The sequence below is a fragment of the Anabrus simplex genome, chromosome 9, assembly GCF_040414725.1.
Source record: "Anabrus simplex isolate iqAnaSimp1 chromosome 9, ASM4041472v1, whole genome shotgun sequence".
NCBI classification, from domain to species: Eukaryota; Metazoa; Arthropoda; class Insecta; order Orthoptera; family Tettigoniidae; genus Anabrus; species Anabrus simplex.
The window spans coordinates 45,980,192-45,999,057 of record NC_090273.1 but is presented as its reverse complement, the minus strand read 5'-3'; the positions used below and the strand labels follow the sequence as shown (position 1 = coordinate 45,999,057).

At 39.9% G+C, this 18,866-nt stretch overlaps 1 protein-coding gene across 1 annotated transcript in view; it reads left to right on the top strand.

Annotated features, from left to right (window-relative positions):
* The window catches only part of kl-2 (dynein heavy chain 2, axonemal kl-2), a 638,176-nt gene that overhangs the window by 552,730 nt on the left and 66,580 nt on the right, over positions 1-18,866 (top strand). The window contains exons 76-77 of the mRNA XM_068229141.1: positions 12,373-12,595; positions 15,414-15,551. Of these exons, the coding sequence (XP_068085242.1) occupies positions 12,373-12,595; positions 15,414-15,551 (361 nt within the window). The remainder of the gene's footprint in view (positions 1-12,372; positions 12,596-15,413; positions 15,552-18,866) is intronic.

The following is an 18,866-nucleotide window of genomic DNA, read 5'->3' as shown; positions in this document are numbered from 1 at the left end:
TTGCTGACATATAGAAGTGCTTGTTTTTTCTTCTGAATAAATAGTAAAAATATATGATTTCAGCGGGGTGTTTTCTGATTTTTAATTGGTGAACCTAACAGAAATTATTGTTCATGATTGGAGTGACTCATCGACAGTGTTATCCTGGATAAAATTAGACAAACCTTGGGGAACTTTCGTATGGAATAGAGTTCAAGAAATCCGAAGAGTATCCAGAATTGAACAGTGGCAACATGTTCCAGGAACCATGAATCCAGCTGACCTGGCATCAAGAGGATGTGATCCAAAGCATTTACTGGAACAGAGATGGTGGGAGGGTCCAAAATGGCTGAAACAATCCCCTACTCAATGGCCCTGCTCTGAAGTTACAAGAAACGATGAAGAAGTGTTCGAAGAAAAAAGAAGAAAATTCAACACTATGACCGCCATAGAAAATAAGTCAAATACGCAAGAGTGGCATCTCGACTATTTCTCGAGTTTTCGGAAAACAGTTCACATGATGGGGTGGATCTTAAGATTTCTGCACAATTGTCGACAGCAAAAATTAACTAGGATATACGCATAACTATCAGTTGAGGAGATGACCAGAGCGGAGAAAATTGTGATGAAGTTCATACAAAAAGAGTGTTTTGTAGATGTAAAGGACGAGAGATTTAGCACACTCTGTGTTTTCACTGATGACGAGGGAGTGATGAGACTGAAAACAAAGATAATAGCACGTCGGGATGATTACGCTTTCCGCTGTCCTATTATCCTTCCTGCAAAACATGCTTTAGTTCGTGCTCTCATTAGGGAAAAACACAAAGAGTTATGTCATGCTGGTACACAGATTCTGCTCAGAGGGCTCCGACAGAAATACTGGATCCTCGGTGGAAGAAGAACTGTGAAGAGTGCAATCGCATCATGTGTTGTCTGCCGAAGATAGCATGGAAAACATCTTGAAGCGGAACAGGCTCATCTACCCGTTGACAGAGTGAGAGAGGCTTCGGTTTTTGAGATATCAGGGGTAGACTTTGCAGGACCTTTGATTTTGAGAGGAGGAGAGAAAGCCTGGGTCTGTTTGTTCATGTGTGCTGTTTTTTGTGCGGTCCATCTGGAGCTTGTGACATCTTTGGCTACCTCAACATTCCTAGAAGCTTTTCGACGCTTTGTATCCAGACGTGGAAAGCCAGCAATAGTCTACAGTAATAATGGGACGAATTTTCATGGCGTCTGTAATGCCTTGGAGACCATTCAGTGGGATAAAATTGTTGAATATAGTTCTGCAAATGAAACTGAATGGAAATTTAATCCTCCCACTGCACCATGGTGGGGAGGTTGGTGGGAGAGGTTGATTGGTGTTCTCAAACAAATGCTCAGGAAAGTTCTGGGAAATTCATGCTTGTCGTACCAAGAAATGATGACAGTCTTGTGTGACATCGAAGCTGTGATGAATTCTCGGCCAATGATGGGAGTGACCTGATGGCATTAACCCCTGCAATGTTTCTGCAAGAGGTCAAGGAGGTTGGAATGCCCGATATCGACATGATAGACAATGTAAGATTCGACAAAGGATACAGATATAGACAGAAAATAAAAGAAACTTTAAGGTTTAGGTTTAGGAATGAATATCTTGGACAACTAATTCAGAAGAACCACCCTACAAAAAGTCAGTACAAACCCTTCGTGGATGAAGTAGTACTAGTAGACAATGACAACCCTAAGAAACTGAATTGGTCGTTGGCAAGAGTGATGGAAGTTATCCCTGGCAAAGGTGGTGTTGTGAGACTTGTTCGTCTGAAGACTGAAAGAGGGGTACTCGTGAGACCAGTGCAGAAGGTATACCCACTCAAAGTGACATCTGCAGAAGACCACGTCCTCAGACAATTTAAGCTGTGTGAAAAGAAAGAAAGTGACCGAAGGACAATTAAATCATCGACCGATAGCTCCAAACTGAAAACTAGTAGTGGGAGACTGGTGATTAAACCCAAAAGATTTGAGGATTGAGTGATATTTTTTCACAAGTGTTCATTTATTCACAACTCAAGGTGGGAGGATGTTGAGTTTGTAACATATTTGAAATTAAATTTAATATGATAGGGTTGGCAGTAGAGAGAGATGTCTGGGTTAGAGAGAGTGTGTGGGTGTTGAAAAAAAAAATGTGAATGGCTGACATATAGAAGTGCTTGTTTTTTCTTCTGAATAAATAGTAAAAATATATGATTTAGTGGGGTGTTTCTGATTTTTAATTGGTAAACCTAACACTGTCATCTGATGACAAAAAGGGACAGACCTCCAGAATGAGGAATTAGACAGAAGTACATGGATAGTAGTGGAAAGTTCCAAACATTAGACAGTAAGCACGTTCAGGATATAGAAATAGAATGGGTGGCATACAGGAATGCTGTAGTAGAAACAGCAAGAGAATGTCTAGAAACAACTATGTGTAATGATGGGAAAAGGTGAACTTCAAAAGAAGATGTATCAGAAATGGCTCCAAACAAGGACTGATGCAGATAGGGAATTGTACCTAGATGAAAGAAACAGAGTGCTATTTTTTTGCTAGTTGCTTTACGTCGCACCGACACAGATAGGTCTTCTGGCGACGATGGGATAGGAAAGGCCTAGGAGTTGGAAGGAAGTGGCCGTGGCCTTAATTAAGGTACAGCCCCAGCATTTGCCTGGTGTGAAAATGGGAAACCACGGAAAACCATATTCAGGGCTGCCAACAGTGGGATTCGAACCCACTATCTCCCGGATGCAAGCTCACAGCCGCGCGCTCATAACCACATGGCCAGCTCGCCCGGTGAAACAGAGTGAAACGAATAATTGTTGAATCCAAGAAGAAGAAGTCATGGGAAGAGTTTGGTAATAACAGGGAAGACTAGTCAAGCAGCATGGAAACCTTTTTGGAAAGTAATAAAGTATCTTAGAAAGGGTTGGAAAAAGAGGGAGGAAAAAAGGAAATGAGTTGTGTTTTTGGTAAATCAGGTGAACCCATAGTAGATCCCAGGAAATAACTGGACAGGTGGGAGGAATATTTTGAAAATCTTCTCTATCCCTGCATAAAACAAAATCTTTCTTTTGATGTCACGAAGAACTGAGTTCATGGAAAGGAAAATAATGAAGTTAGTGAAATTACACATGAGCAAGTGGGAAGGATAGTAAATAATCTCCACTGTCATAAAGCAGCAGGAATAGATTAGACCTGAATTGACATAATATAGTGGGAAGGTAGGGATAAAATGTCTTCACAGAGTAATAAGATTAGCATGGAATCTTAGTAAGGTGCCTTCTGATTGGATGAAAGCAGTAATTGCACTTATCTATAAGCAAAGATATAGGAAGGATTTTTTTTTTTTTTTTTTTTTTGCTAGTTGCTTAGCGGCGCGCCGACACAGATTGGTCTTATGGCGACGATGGGACAGGGAAGGGCTGGGAGTGGGAAGGAAGCGGCCGTGGCCTTAATTAAGGTACAGCCCCAGCATTTGCCTGGTGTGAAAATGGGAAACCATGGAAAACCATTTTCAGGGCAGGAAGGATTGTAACAACCATCGAGGTATTTCACTGATCAGTATACCAGACAAGGTGTACACTAGGAATCTGAAGAGAGCATGCAGTCAATTTGTAGAGCATAAGTTGGATGAAAACCAGTGTTTCATATGACAGTGGGGCTGTCAGGATCAGATTTTCAGTATGCACCAGGCAATTGAAAAATACTATGAGACAAATAGACAGTTATGTTCATGTTTCATAAATCAAGAGAAGGCATATGACAGAGTACCGAGGGAAAAGATGTTAGCTGTACTGAGGGATTATGGGATTGAGGGTGGATTAATTAAAAGCAATCCAAGGCATTTATGTTGACAGTTGGGCTACAGTGAGAGTGGATGGTAGAATGAATTGGTTCAAGGTATTTACAGGGGTTAGACAAGGCTGTAATCATTAACCTTTGCTGTTCGTAGTTTACAAGGGTCATTTACTGAAAGACATAAACTGGCAGGGAGGGATTCGATAAGGTGGAAAGCTGTTTGGCCTATGCCAATGATTGGATGTTAACGATCGGCGGCTGCGGAAGCCAATACTTATATCCGAGTTTGTGCTTTTTGCCTGCAGTACCGTAATTCATTGGTCCATTCGATGGATGTGGCGCTGATGGCTTATCAGAACATTTCTTGCATAAAACATGTGCCCACACATGTTGGCATCTGATGGAAGATGTACTTTCTTCTCTGGCGAGTTTCCTCTTCCTGTCTTCGATGTACATGCTCAAACTGTACGACTGCAGCTGAAATGGTAGCATGGCAACGAGTCTGATCCACTCCAAGAATATGCCAAATATTTGGGTTTGGTCTGTTTAAGTTTATCCTTATATCGCTTCGGAGGAGTACCACGAGTTCTCTTGCTCTTGCGGAGTTCACCGTACAGAATTTGCCGAGGGTATCTGCTGTCACTGATACAACGGACATGGCCTGCCCCTCTAAACCCTTCTATACTGTTTAGCTGTGCTTTCTCAAGAACCGCAATAGTAGTTATATAGTCATCCTATTTGATGCTCTTTTAGTTTTGTTGGTGAAAGCATTCCAGTTTCTTAGTGTCCTGGCAGTGTAGGGTCCAGGTTTCACAAACACATAGAGTAACAGCTTGGTACACCGTTATTTTTGTTAATGGTAGACTGTGCTGAAAGCCTGCAATTTAATGTCTTGGACTTTGAAAAAAGAAAAATGAGCATTTCCAAGTCCAAAGTGATGTCAGTAGGGAAGAAACCTAATGTGAATTAAATGTCATGTTTGAAATAAACAAACTGTAAGAGGTAGATCATTTCAAGTATTTAGGATGTGTATTCTCCCAGGAGGGAAGTATAGTAAATGAGATTGAATCAAAGTGCAGCAAAGCTAATGCAGTGAGCTCACAGTTGTGATCAACAGTATTCTCTAAGAAAGCATCAGCTCCTGAATGAAACTATCCTTATACCAATCTGTTTTCATACCAACCTTGCTGTATGGGAGTGAAAGCTGGGTGGATTCAAGATATCTTATTCTTATGGTAGAAGTAACAGACATGAAAGTAGCAAGAATGATAGCTGGTACAAACAGGTGGACACAGTGGCAGCAGGGTTCTAGAATGGGAAATAAAGGTTAAGTTAGGAACGAATTTGATGGATGAAATGGTACACATAAACTGCCTGTGGTTGTGGGGTCAAGTGAAACAAATGGAGGAGGATAGGTTACCTAAGAAAATAACGGACCAGGCGAGTTAGCCTTGAGATTAGGGGCACACAGCTGTGAGCTTGCATCCGGGAATGGTGGGTTCGAACCCCACTGTTGGCAGCCCTGAAAATGGTTTTCTGTGGTTTCCCATTTTCACACCAGACAAATGCTGGGACTGTACCTTAATTTAAGCCACAGCCCCTTCCTTCCCACTTTTAGCCCTTTCCTATCCCATCGTCACCATAAGACCTATCTGTGTCAGTGTGACGTAGAGCAAATTATTTTTAAAAAGAAGAAAATAATGGACTCAGTCATGGAGGGTAAGAGGAGTAGAGGGAGACCAGAATTAGACTCAGTTTCTAATGATTTAAAGACAAGAGGTTTGGAACTACATAAGGCCACAGAGCTGTTTACAAATAAAGGTTTGCAGAGGTATTTAGTTAATTCACAGAGATTTGCTGGCTGAAGCCAGGAGGTAATAACAGTCTACGTAGGTGGTTTGAAAAGTTCTCGGAATGTACTAGAATTAAGTATCTTACCTCGGTGGATCCGCTTTTATTTTTCAACATAGTCTCCCTGTAGACTAATGCATTTGGTCCAGCGATGTTCCATTGCCTTGATCCCATCTCGAAAATGAGATTCCTCCAGGCTTGCAAAATACCTCTCCAATTCGGTTGTCAGTTCTTCCCTTGTAGAAAATCTCCGTCCACCGAAGAAAATTTTCAGCTTGGGGAATAGATGAAAGTCTGATGGTGCCAAATCAGGTGAATAAGGTGGATTTGGCAACAATTCGTACCCCAGATCATGAAGTTTTGCCATGGCAATAACACTTGTGTGTGGCGGAGCATTGTCCTGATGAAAGATGACATTTTTCCTTGCCAAACCAGGCCTTGTTTCGCGTATCTTTTCCTGTAGTTGGTCTAGGAGGTTTGCATAGTATTGCCCCGTAATTGTTTGGCCAGTAGGAAGATAATCTATCAGCAGAATGCCTTTTGCATCCCAGAAAACTGAGGCCATGACCTTTCCGGCCGAACGCACTGCCTTGGTTTCTTTGGTGGTGGTGAATCAGTATCTTTCCACTGCTTTGACTGCTGTTTTGTCTCTGGGGTATAGTAGTGGACCCAAGTTTCATCTGTAGTCACAAACCGTTGCAAAAAATCTTGTTGGTTGCATTGAAAATGGGCCAGACTTTGTTCGGACATTTCCAATCTGGTGCGTTTATTGTCCAATGTCAAGAGCCGCGGCACCCATCTTGCGGATAATTTTTTCATACCCAATTCTTCGGTTAAAATATAATATACCCGTTCAGAAGACATCCCTACAGCTTCAGCAATCTCCCGCACTTTCAGTCGATGATCCTCCATGACCATTTTATGCACTTTTGTGATAAATTCTGGGGTCGTAACACTTTTTGGCCGTCCACTACGCGGATCATCATCCAGGCTCTCCCAACCAAATATAAACTCGCTGGCCCACTTGGCAACAGTTGAAAATGAAGGAGCAGAGTCCCCCAGTGTGTTCTGAAAGTCGGCATGAATTTCCTTTGCTTTCATACCTTTCTTTACAAAGTATTTAATCACTGCTCGAATCTCAGTTTTTTCCATTGTCACAAATCACTACGCGGAACAACAACAAAGAGTCCTCACTACCACACTCCTGCAGCTAGAGCACTGACGCGCCACGTGTTCACTCACAAAGGATGTGTTATTATTGCACGGGAACCTCGTTGCTCTAGCACTGACATCTAGCAGTGATTCCGAGAACTTTTCAAACCATCCTCATATAATGAAGATGGATGGATGGACGGATGGAGAATAATGAAAGAGTTGAAGCAAGTTGAAAGACTGCTGTGCTTGACTAAGATTGTTCAATCAATCAATCAATCTATCTATCTATCTATCTATCTATCTATCTATCTATCTATCTATCTATCTATCCATCAATCAATCACTACTGATCTGCATTTAGGGCAGTCGCTCAGGTGGCAGATTCCCTATCTGTTGTTTCATAGCCTTTTCTTAAATGATTGCACAGGAATTGGAAATTTATTGAATATCTCCCTTGCTAAGTTATTCCAGTCCCTAACTCCCCTTCTTATAAATTAATATTTGCCCAAATTTGTCCTCCTGAATTCCAGCTTTATCTTCATATTGTAATCTTTCCTACTTTTAAAGACACTACTCAAACTTATTTGTTTACTGATGTCATTCCACACCATCTCTCCACTGACAGCTTGGAACATACCACTTATTTTAGAAGTGATTAATCTCATTTTATGACCGTACTGAATTTCAGTATACTTTGTCATTTAATAAGCATACCACTTGGTCGAGAAGCTCGTCTCCTTTCTCCCAAGTCTTCCCAGCTCAAACTTTGCAACATTTTTGTAACACTACTATTTTAAGAAGTAAGTATAAATAACCACCTAATCGATACTTTATTAATGCCTCAGGCAAAATTGAATAAAATTAAAACTTACAGGACATGTTTCGACCACTTAGTGGTCCTCTTCAGCTGTATAAATAAAGAACTGAAAAGAAAAACATTGACAATAAGCACAAATAAAAGTTCTTTGGAGACTCCTTTGATAAAAATGGAGGTCGTCAGAATAGGTCATCTTGCCTTTCGTTCTTGTTTGGAAAAGATGTTTATTCTGCGCTGTCTAGAGGGTCTGTCTTTGAGCGCGACCTGGTGAAGTAATGATGTGATACAGTTTGACAGTTCATGGAAAGCTCTGGAGAGAAGGGAAGTAGAGTTTCATCGTCATCTAAAATAACATGTGAGGGAGGAGGGAGATTATTTATACTTACTTCTTGATTAAACATCGATACGGTCATGAACTGGACAACTTGTAATACACTACTATTTTGTCGGAAGTCACCCAGAACAAATCAAGCTGCTTTTCTCTGGGTTTCTTCCAGTTCTTGAATCAAGTAATCCTGGTGAGGATCCCATACTCTGGAACCATACTCTAGTTGGGGTCTTACCAGAGACTTATATGCCCTCTCCTTTACATTCTTTCTACAACCCCTAAATACCCTCATAACCATGTGCAGAGATCTGTACCCTTTATTTACAACAATATATATGTGATTACCCCAATGGAGATCTTTCCTTATATTAACACCTAGGTACTTACAATGATCCCCAAAAGGAACTTTCATGCCATCAACCCTGTTTATTGTCATACTATTGCCTTCTGTCCATCTTACAACATTATCAAGGTCATTTGGCAGTTACTCACAATCTTGTAATTTATTTATTACTGTCTACAGAATAACATCTGCAAAAAGCCTTATCTCTGATTCCACTTCTTTAAGTAGTGAGCTGCTTGTTGTTGGAGAGAGTCGAACTGGGGACTTCTCAGTGTGTGCGTGTAAATAATGAATTCAGGAACTTCAATATGAAGAATGGAGTTGAATTGAGTGTCTGTATATACAGTGGAAGTCTGTTATAGCGAGAATTCATAACAACGAAAAATTTACTCGCTGTAACGGATTGTCTTTATATCCAATTTTTTGTAAAAGTCGGGAAAACCCCCATACACATCAAAATCAGTATGAAACGACAGTCACCTTGCACAAAACTTGCATTTCCGCGGATAATACCCACTCTACGGCTTACTTGTTTGTTATTTTTCGAAATCTGATATTATGTGAAATTGTATGTTTAATTTCATTCTAAAAAATTATAGTACCGTATTTCTCTGAATCCAAGGCGCCCCCATCTTTTCCTTCAAAATATTTATATGTCTTAAAAAGTGCTTTGTAAAATCATATGAATGCCTTTCTTATACAGTACATTTTTTAGACTATTTTTAGTGCTGAACATTGGCTTTAGTTATGGCGTATTATTTTTCGGCTGCACAATTATTCTCTATTTCAGCGGGTTTTATAACCATTAACTTATAATTGGCATCATAATATCGAAGAGAACCCACTGAAAATTTGCCGGCACTACCTATTTCACGCGTCTCTACAATACAACGATCCATTAGAAAAATATTCTTGAGAATTTGAAGGCTCGCATTTTTTATGCCATTCTGCAGATTTGAGAAACTATTGTGTAGAGAGACTAATATTATGTAATTCTCTCTTCACTATTTCTCGAGATCCAGCGACGTTACACATAGGCACTGAACAACCGGTTGCCACGGGCTAGCGATGTATAATAAAGAGACGGTCGTTTATTGTCAATGAGTTTTGTGTGCACGTGGGGGGGTGTTAAGTAGCACCGTGGTTACTATGGTAGTTGCCAAGACAGCGAATGCAAGACGACCCTTGATATTTCACATGGTATTCTGAGGAAAAAAATTGTCGTCTTGGATTCGGAGAAATACGGTATCACTCCAGAGGCTTCTGTGGCAAACATTTCTGTTTTCTTATTCAAACAACATGAGCTAACTTAACCAAACTATATTTATTATGAATACTTACGTTTTAATGGATCAAGAATTTGTATGAAGATACCCGAATTAAAGTCAAAACACCTGTAGGAATGACTGAAGCCTTTGATATAAAATCTGGGTTAAGACAGGGTGGTGTTCTGTCTCCTCTTCTTTTCATCACTGTGTTGAACGAGATTCAGAGAAAAGTTCACCAAACCATTGGAGGTAAGAAATGAATATTGTTCGTGGATGATATATGCTTGTAGGGAGACTCTAAAGAAGATCTTCAAGGACAAATAAACTCCTGGGCAGAATCTGCTAAAGAATATGGACTCATCTTCAGCCAAGAGAAAAGTGAGGTTATGGTCATGAAGAGATACGGGCAACCAATGGGACACATTGAAATGGAGGGGAAACAGCTACAGATGAACCATCAATTCAAATATCTTGGAAGTGTTATCTCTGATACTGGTTCTATAGATAAGGAAATTTCCCACAGAATTCAGGCAGGTAGCAACTTTTACAAAATAGTTAAAGACATAATATGGAACAAGAAAATACCAACAAAATGTAAGAGAGTCATATATGGAACTTATTACGTACCAATCCTGACCGATGGTTGCCAAACATGGACCATGAGAAACAAAGATGTTAGTAGAATCCAGGCTGCAGAAATGAAATTTGTCCGTAGCATGATCGGCAAAACACAGAGGGACAGAGTCCGTAATGAGGAAATCCGCAAGCAGGCTCAAGTTGTAAGACTGCAGGACAAAATAACAGTGCAGCGACTGAGATGGTATGGACATATGCGACGCATGGGTGATAACAGATTACCAAAAAAAAAATGTACGATCTAAAACTTGAAGACAAAAGACCAAGAGGGCGACCAAGACTCAGGTACAAGGACATGGTGAAGAGTGACATTCAACAGAGAGGACATACTTTGGAAAGCATTGAAGAAGGAGAGAAGTTCAGGGACCGCAACTGGTGGAGAAGCCTCGTTTGCCGACCCATCGCTTAAGATGGAATGATGTGGAATATGTATGTATGTACTTACGTTTTTCTAGCACCAGTAGAAAATTCCCTTCTCGCTATAAATTTATATGATAATAGCCTTTCTGACATCAAACAGCCGCAAGAAAATAGAAACTAACCTCTGAAATCAATGATGCACGCTGCCATTTATTGAGATGTATTCCATCCTTATGCAGTATTTAGCATTAAAATTAAGCGATCGTTTCCTCAGCCTTTATTTTTAATGAGTTAACAACTGTTATCGGACATGTTATTTACACATTTATTACGCAAAAAGTTCTCTTTCATTTTGAATTTTCTTTATGGAGCAGCAGTTGACGGGTATAGACTCCGACATTGCCTTCGAATGTCGACAAGAGAACTCGCTAATGGACATAGTGAGGAAACTATTCCGAAGGAGATCGATCGCATGCAACTTAATCGCTGGGGTGCATAAATATCGGTAACGGAAAAAATCACTCTTAATAACGGATGTGTCAGTGATAGGGCTCTTGCTGTAACTGAAGGATAATACATAGTTTAATATAGGAATGTTGAAGGGACCGACAAAAGTTGTCGTTATAGTGGGGTTCTCATTATATGCCGTACTCGCTATAGCGGACTTCTACTGTATATGTTAAAAATTTTTAAAATATATTATATTCAGAATTCTGGTTGTAATTAAAGAATTTGAGTCACGAAACTGGCTGATAATGCCCTAAATGAGGGCGAAACGTATTCCAACAACTGAATCAATGTTAATGTAAAGATTGTACTTGTAAAGAAAAATAAATTGTATTGAAAAGGTGGATACCATCAAAAATTGTTTTGAATAAATATTACACATTCTAGTTCTGTGAGAATATTTCTGCATCCATTATATCATATCTCAGCCATGATTCAACTCCTATTATAATATCTGGTAAGTATATATCTATTAAATTACTTAATTCTATTCCTTTCTTTACAATCCATCTATAGTTCAGCACTAATATTTTTATATCATCCCTACTTGACTTCCAGATCCCTGTACCCTTATTACCACTCCCTAGACCACCCCATTTCCCTGAATATACCTCCCTATAACCCTTCTAAACAAATTTCCTAACTTGTATGTACCACTGTGGTTTAAGTGAATTCCATCTGAGCACAGATCCCTACCTCCTATCCACCCATTAGGATCCAGAAATCTCACTCCCAGTTTCCCACATACCCACTCCATAGTCTCAATTAAATCCCCAATCACCTTCCAGTCAATATCCCTTTTATCAATATTCCACTGATAACAATCTCTGCTTCCTTAAACTTCACCTGTTGTGCATTTACCAGATCCCACACATTCCCAACTATGTTGGTACTTGTATACTTGTACCTGCTTGCCTTACGTTGTTGGTACCAACATGAAACACTATCACCTCCTCCTTCTCTTCTACTTTCCTCAACATCTGCCTTAACCTAATTCCTGGGTAACACACTACCCTGGTTCCCTTTCCCCCACATGTCTAACCATGGAATCCCCCATGACAAGAGCCTCAAACCTACCCACAACGTTTGATCCCCTCCCCTCTTGGTCATCCCTATCTTTCCTCACTGTTGCAGAACAGCTACTTCCTCCTCCCTTTTCTCCCTCCCATGACCCTGTTCCATCTGTCTTTTCCTATCCTCTGTTCCACATTTCCCTTTCCTACCTTTCCCTTTCCTCCTACTTCCACACTTCTCAGCAACAGTTGCCTGTTCCTAATTTTCCTTCTTTTGTTATTGCTGTTATTTCTGTTTTACCAGGTTGTCTTCATTACCAACATACTACGTACCTGGAGATGGTGACCTGGCATCCTATGTGGAGTATATTGGTACACTTCCTACTGTTGAGCTACCAGAGGTGTTTGGCCAACACAGTAATGCAGACATTGCATCATCCATCTCAGAAACACAGATGATGTGTGAAACCCTCATGTCCTTACAGGTTCAAATGACTGCAGGAGCAGGAGAGAATCAGGAAGACAAGGTGAGTTCTCTTCTCCTCAACAATTCTTTTCATATCTTTGATATCTCTTTTTTTCCTTTGTTTTTCAAAAATATAAACACCAAGGAGTTATATTCAGCTCAAACAGTGAATTCAGATCTCAATATTGGATATCCTTAATTTGTTCTTGTTAATGACTAGACCTGAATTGTATGCAAATGCATGTCTACTGAGCCAGCATATCTCATCCAGATGTTGCAGTTTGACAAATTTTGTGTAGCAATTTAAGAATCTCATATTTGTTCCGTATTGACTTTACAGTAAAGAAAATATGTAATTAGTCCACCTTGGTCAATACAATAAATATATAAAATAAGAGTTTTGTCTGTACATTGCTCAGAATTTGAAAATAATGGTATTTCTGTATCGGTCATGTCCATAGTAACAAGAAAATGCACTTTTTACTTTTCCATAATTGTCTGTCTGTCTGTCTGTCTGTCTGTCTGTCTGTCTGTCTGTCTGTCTGTCTGTCTGTCTGTCTGTATGTATGTATGTATGTATGTATGTATGTATGTACACGCATCACGAGAAAACGGTTGAAGAGAATTTAATGAAAATCGTTATGTGAAGTCGGGGGATGAGCCTCTACAATCTAGGCTATAAATCATTTTACTCACGCTGAGTGAAGTGGTAGTTTAGGGGAAGGCCTAAAATTGAATTCTCAACTATTTATGTTATTAGTGGTCGTATTTTAAAGAAAATGGGTATGCAAAGTTGGGGAATAAATTGCTACAATCTAGGCTGTCAATAATTGTATTGACGCTGAGAAAAGTGGTAGTTTAGGGGAAGGCCTAAAATTTAATTCTCAAATATTGTTGTTATTATTTGTCCTATCTTGATGAAACTCGGTATGCAAAGTCAGGAAATAAGTTGCTATAGTCTAGGCTGTAAATTATTTTATTCACGCTGAGTGAAATGGTAGTTTAGGGGAAGACCTAAAATGTAATTCTCAAATATTTCTTATTAGAGGTGTAATCGATGAATGCTACATAACTAAGGTTATATAGTATTAAATTTCCTATTATTCATGTCTTATACATTGTTACCATACTGGCTATGATCACAAAGATATTCATGAATTTGGATTTTTGTTACTAAGTTCATATCAGCGCCGAGTAACGAGAAAATGGGTAAACAGTATTTAATGAAAATCGGTATGTAAAGTCGGAGAATAAGAAATTACAGTTTACGGTATAAAATATTTTACAAATCACAGAGTCGAAAGAAAACTAAATGTGTAGGCCTACAATATAGAAAGCTCATAACATTGATCAACAATAACATTACATTGACCATTGTTTGTCGTGATGTGCTTTGTGTCTTCTGTTACCCCTCATCTCCGGTAGATAGGATTACTGCTGCATATGTAGTATTTTTTATTTGATTTACGTCGCACCGACATAGATAGGTTTTATGGCGACAATGGGATACGAAAGGGCTAGGAGTGCCTTAGGCCTTAATTAAGGTACAGGCCCAGCATTTGACTGGTGTGAAAGTGCGAAAGCACGGAATACCATCTTCAGTGCTGCCGACAATGTGGTTCGAATCCACTATCTCTCGGATGCAAGCTCACAGCTGCACACCACTAACCACGCAGTCAACTCGCCCAGTCGTACAGAGTGTAACAGCCTGCCTGAATATTGATGGGAAGTAGCTGGGAAGTTAGATAACTTTAGCATGCCATTACCTGGTTTATAAATTTTCTGATACTACTGGTACGTAACACACTGGATCATCATAGCATTCGGGCTATTCAATCCCTACTCTGAGGCACTGATTGGAATGAACAGTGTGCATATTTAGCGGAATAATGGCAGATGAGTGTTCATGGCAATCTGCGGCCTGGTCATCCAAGCTCTGGAACTTTGGACTATTAGATTGGCACCGCAATCTAACCGCAGCACTGTTCGTTAAATGTGATAAAACGGGTGGCTTTCCATTTGATCGAGTATCTTATATGATAGCATTGCTTTTAATCGCTACATTCATACTTACGTTTTTGTAATGACCTATGTTTATTTCAGTTAGGAAAACCACAAAGTCAGTCTTTCTGAGAATCCCATAGCGAAGCACGGGTACATCAGCTAGTACAATAAAAGAAAAGAAATATAAAGTTTGTAGAATACTTTAAAGAAAAAATAGCCCACTAAAAGTCCACATGAAAGAATTAATCTTGTGAAACGTTTTAACTTGTTGTAACGTAAAAACAAACATAATCAAAAAATCATATAGAAGAATATATAAACACTTATTCTTGAAGTCTTGATGACAAGTGTCAATATGTAAGATAGCATCAAAATTACCATCTTCATTGTTTTCTACAGGACGATAAAGCATCAAAATTATCGTCTTTATTGCCTTTTCTACAGGATGATAAAGCATCAAAATTATCGTCTTGAATGCCTTTTCTACAGGATGTTTAAGGCCCAATAGGGTCACAACATGTACCATTACTGTGTTTTTATGAGAGATGGAACATAAATAGTGGCAACTATTTAATTACAACTGATACAAAAGAGATACATGTTACCAAGTTTTACTGTCCTTCAAAGAAGTCACCAGCATTGTGTACAACCCATTGATGACAGAGTACTAAGAGGCTATTGATCATGATATCTCAAGCCAGTTACATGAAGCAACAAAGGTACATGTTAAATAAGCAAGATTATGAAATCCTGTAACAAAATTAATACTTTTCAACTTCTTTTATTACTCAAGAGAGATGATGATTTTATAAAACTACTTTTAATGAATTGCAAATCTGATATCTCTCCTATCCTTGTTATTGTTTGTAATGTAGGTCATCCAACTTGCAGCAGGTGTTTTGGAAAAGCTACCTCTACCCATCGTACGTCCAACTATAGATGCTGACGGTGCACCTGTGAAACCTCTGAAACCATCTGATCGAACTCCCTTGATTGTAGTCTTGCTTCAAGAGGTAGGTACATTTAATAAACAGTAAGACCAGTTTAACAATGCTTTTAAATTTATTTCAGTTCTTAATGAATTTTGAATATCACTCTCTCAAGAGAAGTAGCCTCCAGTAGCTAAGGTGGCAACACGCCAGCCTCTTGTCACTAGATTCGATGGTTCAAATCTAGGTCACTCCATGTGAAATTTGTGCTGGACCAAACAGAGGTGGGACAGGTTTTTCTCTGGGTTCTCTGGTTTTCCCTGACATCTAGCAACCCTCTCCATTAACATTTCATTTGTCGGTCATTAATCATTGCCCCAGAAGACTACAACAGGCTTCAGCAGCCGGCACAATTCCTTTCCTCGCCGCTAGATGGAGGTTGTGGATTTTCATTATCAGTCTAGCTGCCTCTGTGGATCAGTGGTAGAGTGTCGCCTCCGGATCCCAAGATAGTGGGTTCAAACCCGGCAGAGGTAGTCGGATTTTTGAAGGGCAGGAAAAAGTCCATTCAACACTCCATGTCGTACGATGTCGGCATGTAAAAGATCTCTGGTGACACATTTGGTGTTTACCCGACAAAATTCATTAAAAATCTCAGCCACAGATGCCCAAGAGAGATCCGGTTTACTCTGTCTGCCATCTAGCGGGCCTAGAGTAAAACGGAACGTCGAAATTGACGAGCAGACAGCCAGATGGCGTCAAATTTAAATGTTTGCACACGGTAGCTGAGGCCATACGATTATTATTATCAGTCTCAAGTAGTAGTAGTAGTAGTAGTAGTAGTAGTAGTAGTAGTAGTAGTAGTAGTAGTAGTAGTAGTAGTAGTTTTTTGTTATGGCAGGGGAAAATCTTTTCCAACTAAAAACCCCTGCCCTCTTCACTCAGACCATTCTGGAATTGCTTGTCGGCATGACATCAGAATGGAATGATGTATATTATTAAGTTCTTCCTTTCTCTTCTTTCTCCTTCATCCCCATAATGCTTGTCGCCATTGCCTTTACTGTGTTCCAGGCAGACGGGCTCTCTAACATAATCTGAAGCAGATTCCCTGGTGTGAGTTGTCGGCCAAGTTGTTGGCAGGCTTTCCTTCGTTCTTCTTCCCATCGAACACAGTAGAAAAAAGTGTGTTCTACTGTATCCCTTTCAGAACAGTACCGACAACCATCTCCCTGAGTCTTTCCCATCTTCATGGCGTATACGCCGAATCTTCCATGTCCTGTCAGGGTCTGCGACAGATAGTAATCTACCTGCCGATGTCTACATTTAAGCCAGTCTCCGATGTTGGGTATTAGCTCTTTTGTCCATTGGCCAACATCGGTTGTGCCATCCCATCGGTCTTGCCAGTCTAGTAAGAGTTGGTTCCTCGAGGCTTTCTTTTCTTCAGCAGATATAGTTGCACCCCTTCCATGCCAAAGTTTTCTCTCTACAACGAGGAGGTCAATGGGAATACTGGCAGCTACAACTTGTAAAGCTGCTGTCGAAACAGTTCGATATGCACAGGTAACTCTGAGCAGCATTTTCCTCTGTACTCTTTCCATAGCTCTTCGGTGAATCTTCCTCCTGAGTGCATTGTGCCAGATAGGTGCAGCATAAAGTAAAATGGAATATACTGCAGACCACATAATCTGTCTCTTAACTGTTCTTGGTCCCCCGATGTTAGGCATAAGTCTGGCCAATGCCGATGCCTTCTTCTCTGCCTTTTGGGTTACTGCCTTCACATGTGCACCAAATGTGCAATTCCTGTCAATAAGAACCCCAAGGTATCGTACAGACTTTCCTGGGATAATCACTGTATCATTTAATAAGAAACGGACATTTTTCCAATTCCTGGAACCTTTCAAAATTACAGCCTCAGTCTTAATTGGAGCCAATCTCAACTTATTATTTACCATCCAAAGGTTAACTCGTCTCAGTGATTCATTTACTCGGAAGGTCAGTTCTTCTACATTCTCTGCTATTACCACTATTGCAAGGTCATCTGCATAACCAATAGATGTTGTCCCTTTTGTCAGCTGCAGGCGTAATACACCATCATATAGAATGTTCCACAAGGTGGGTCCTAGGACAGATCCCTGTGGAACGCCAGCACTCATTTCAAGATCTTCTAAATCATGAAATCGTATTCTTCGTCCTTTGAAGTACTTAACGATTATTTGTTGTAGATACTGAGAAATGTTCATCCTACGAACTTCTCTCAAAATAATGCTCCAAGAAGCAGTGTTAAAAGCATTTTTGACATCTAGCGTTATCAAGGCAGCCCATTTCTCACTGCTTTCTGCCTGTATTTGAATCACTCTCTCAATAGCTTGGGTTGTGGTTCTACCCTTTCTAAATCCAAACTGGTTCGAAGAAAGTCCTCCCTGTTGTTCAAGTTCTTTCTCCAGTCTAGTTTTAATCAATCCTTCGTAAAGTTTGCTCAAGGTGTTTAATAAGCAAAGTGGCCTGTATGCTGATGGATCTAATGATAGTTTCCCTGCCTTCAATAACAGCACTAGCTTGGCTACTTTCCACTCATCAGGGAATTCACGCTTTTTTAATAAATCATTGAAGACTGATAAGATCCAACCAGGTGCCACCTCAACTGCATACTTGATGGCTTCTGGTGGGATTCCATCTACACCTGGTGCCTTACCAGTCTTCATATTGCGTGCTACCTCTTGTAACTCAACCACAGTGAACGGTTCTGCAACACAAAAATCTGATTCCATTTCAAGTCTGTCATTAGTACAAGGAAACAACTCCATTGCTATGGCTTTCCTTCTATCAGCTGGGAGCTGAACTGGTACCCTGTTGATTATTCGACCGGTCACTATCTTATATCCCGCTCCCCAGATATCACTGTCTAGATCTTCGCATAGCTTTTGCCAGAGATTTCTCTTAGAATCTTTATTAGCTTCATTAGTTGCCTCTTTGATGCCTTATATTCAGCTTCTAATTGTATTAAGTTGACCTGGCTGATTTTTTTCCTAGATCTTGTAAGAATTCGTCTCTTGCGATTGCAGTCTTTCCTTTGCATGTCTACTTCATTGTTCCACCAGTAAGGGACTCGTGTTTTATATGAAGCTGTTTTTGTGGTAGTTAAAAATAAATGTGATAGAAAGGAAGGTCTTAAAAGTAGGACTGTTAGGCAGTACCATATGGCTGATAAAGCAGGTATGAGGCAGTTTCTAAAAAGTAACTATGATCGGTGGAAAACGGTAAATAAAAATGTAAACAGACTCTGGGATGGGTTTAAAGAAATTGTTGAGGAATGCCAAAACAGGTTTGTACCTTTAAGGGTGGTAAGGAATGGTAAAGACCCACCTTATTATAATAGAGAAATAAAGAGACTAAGAAGGA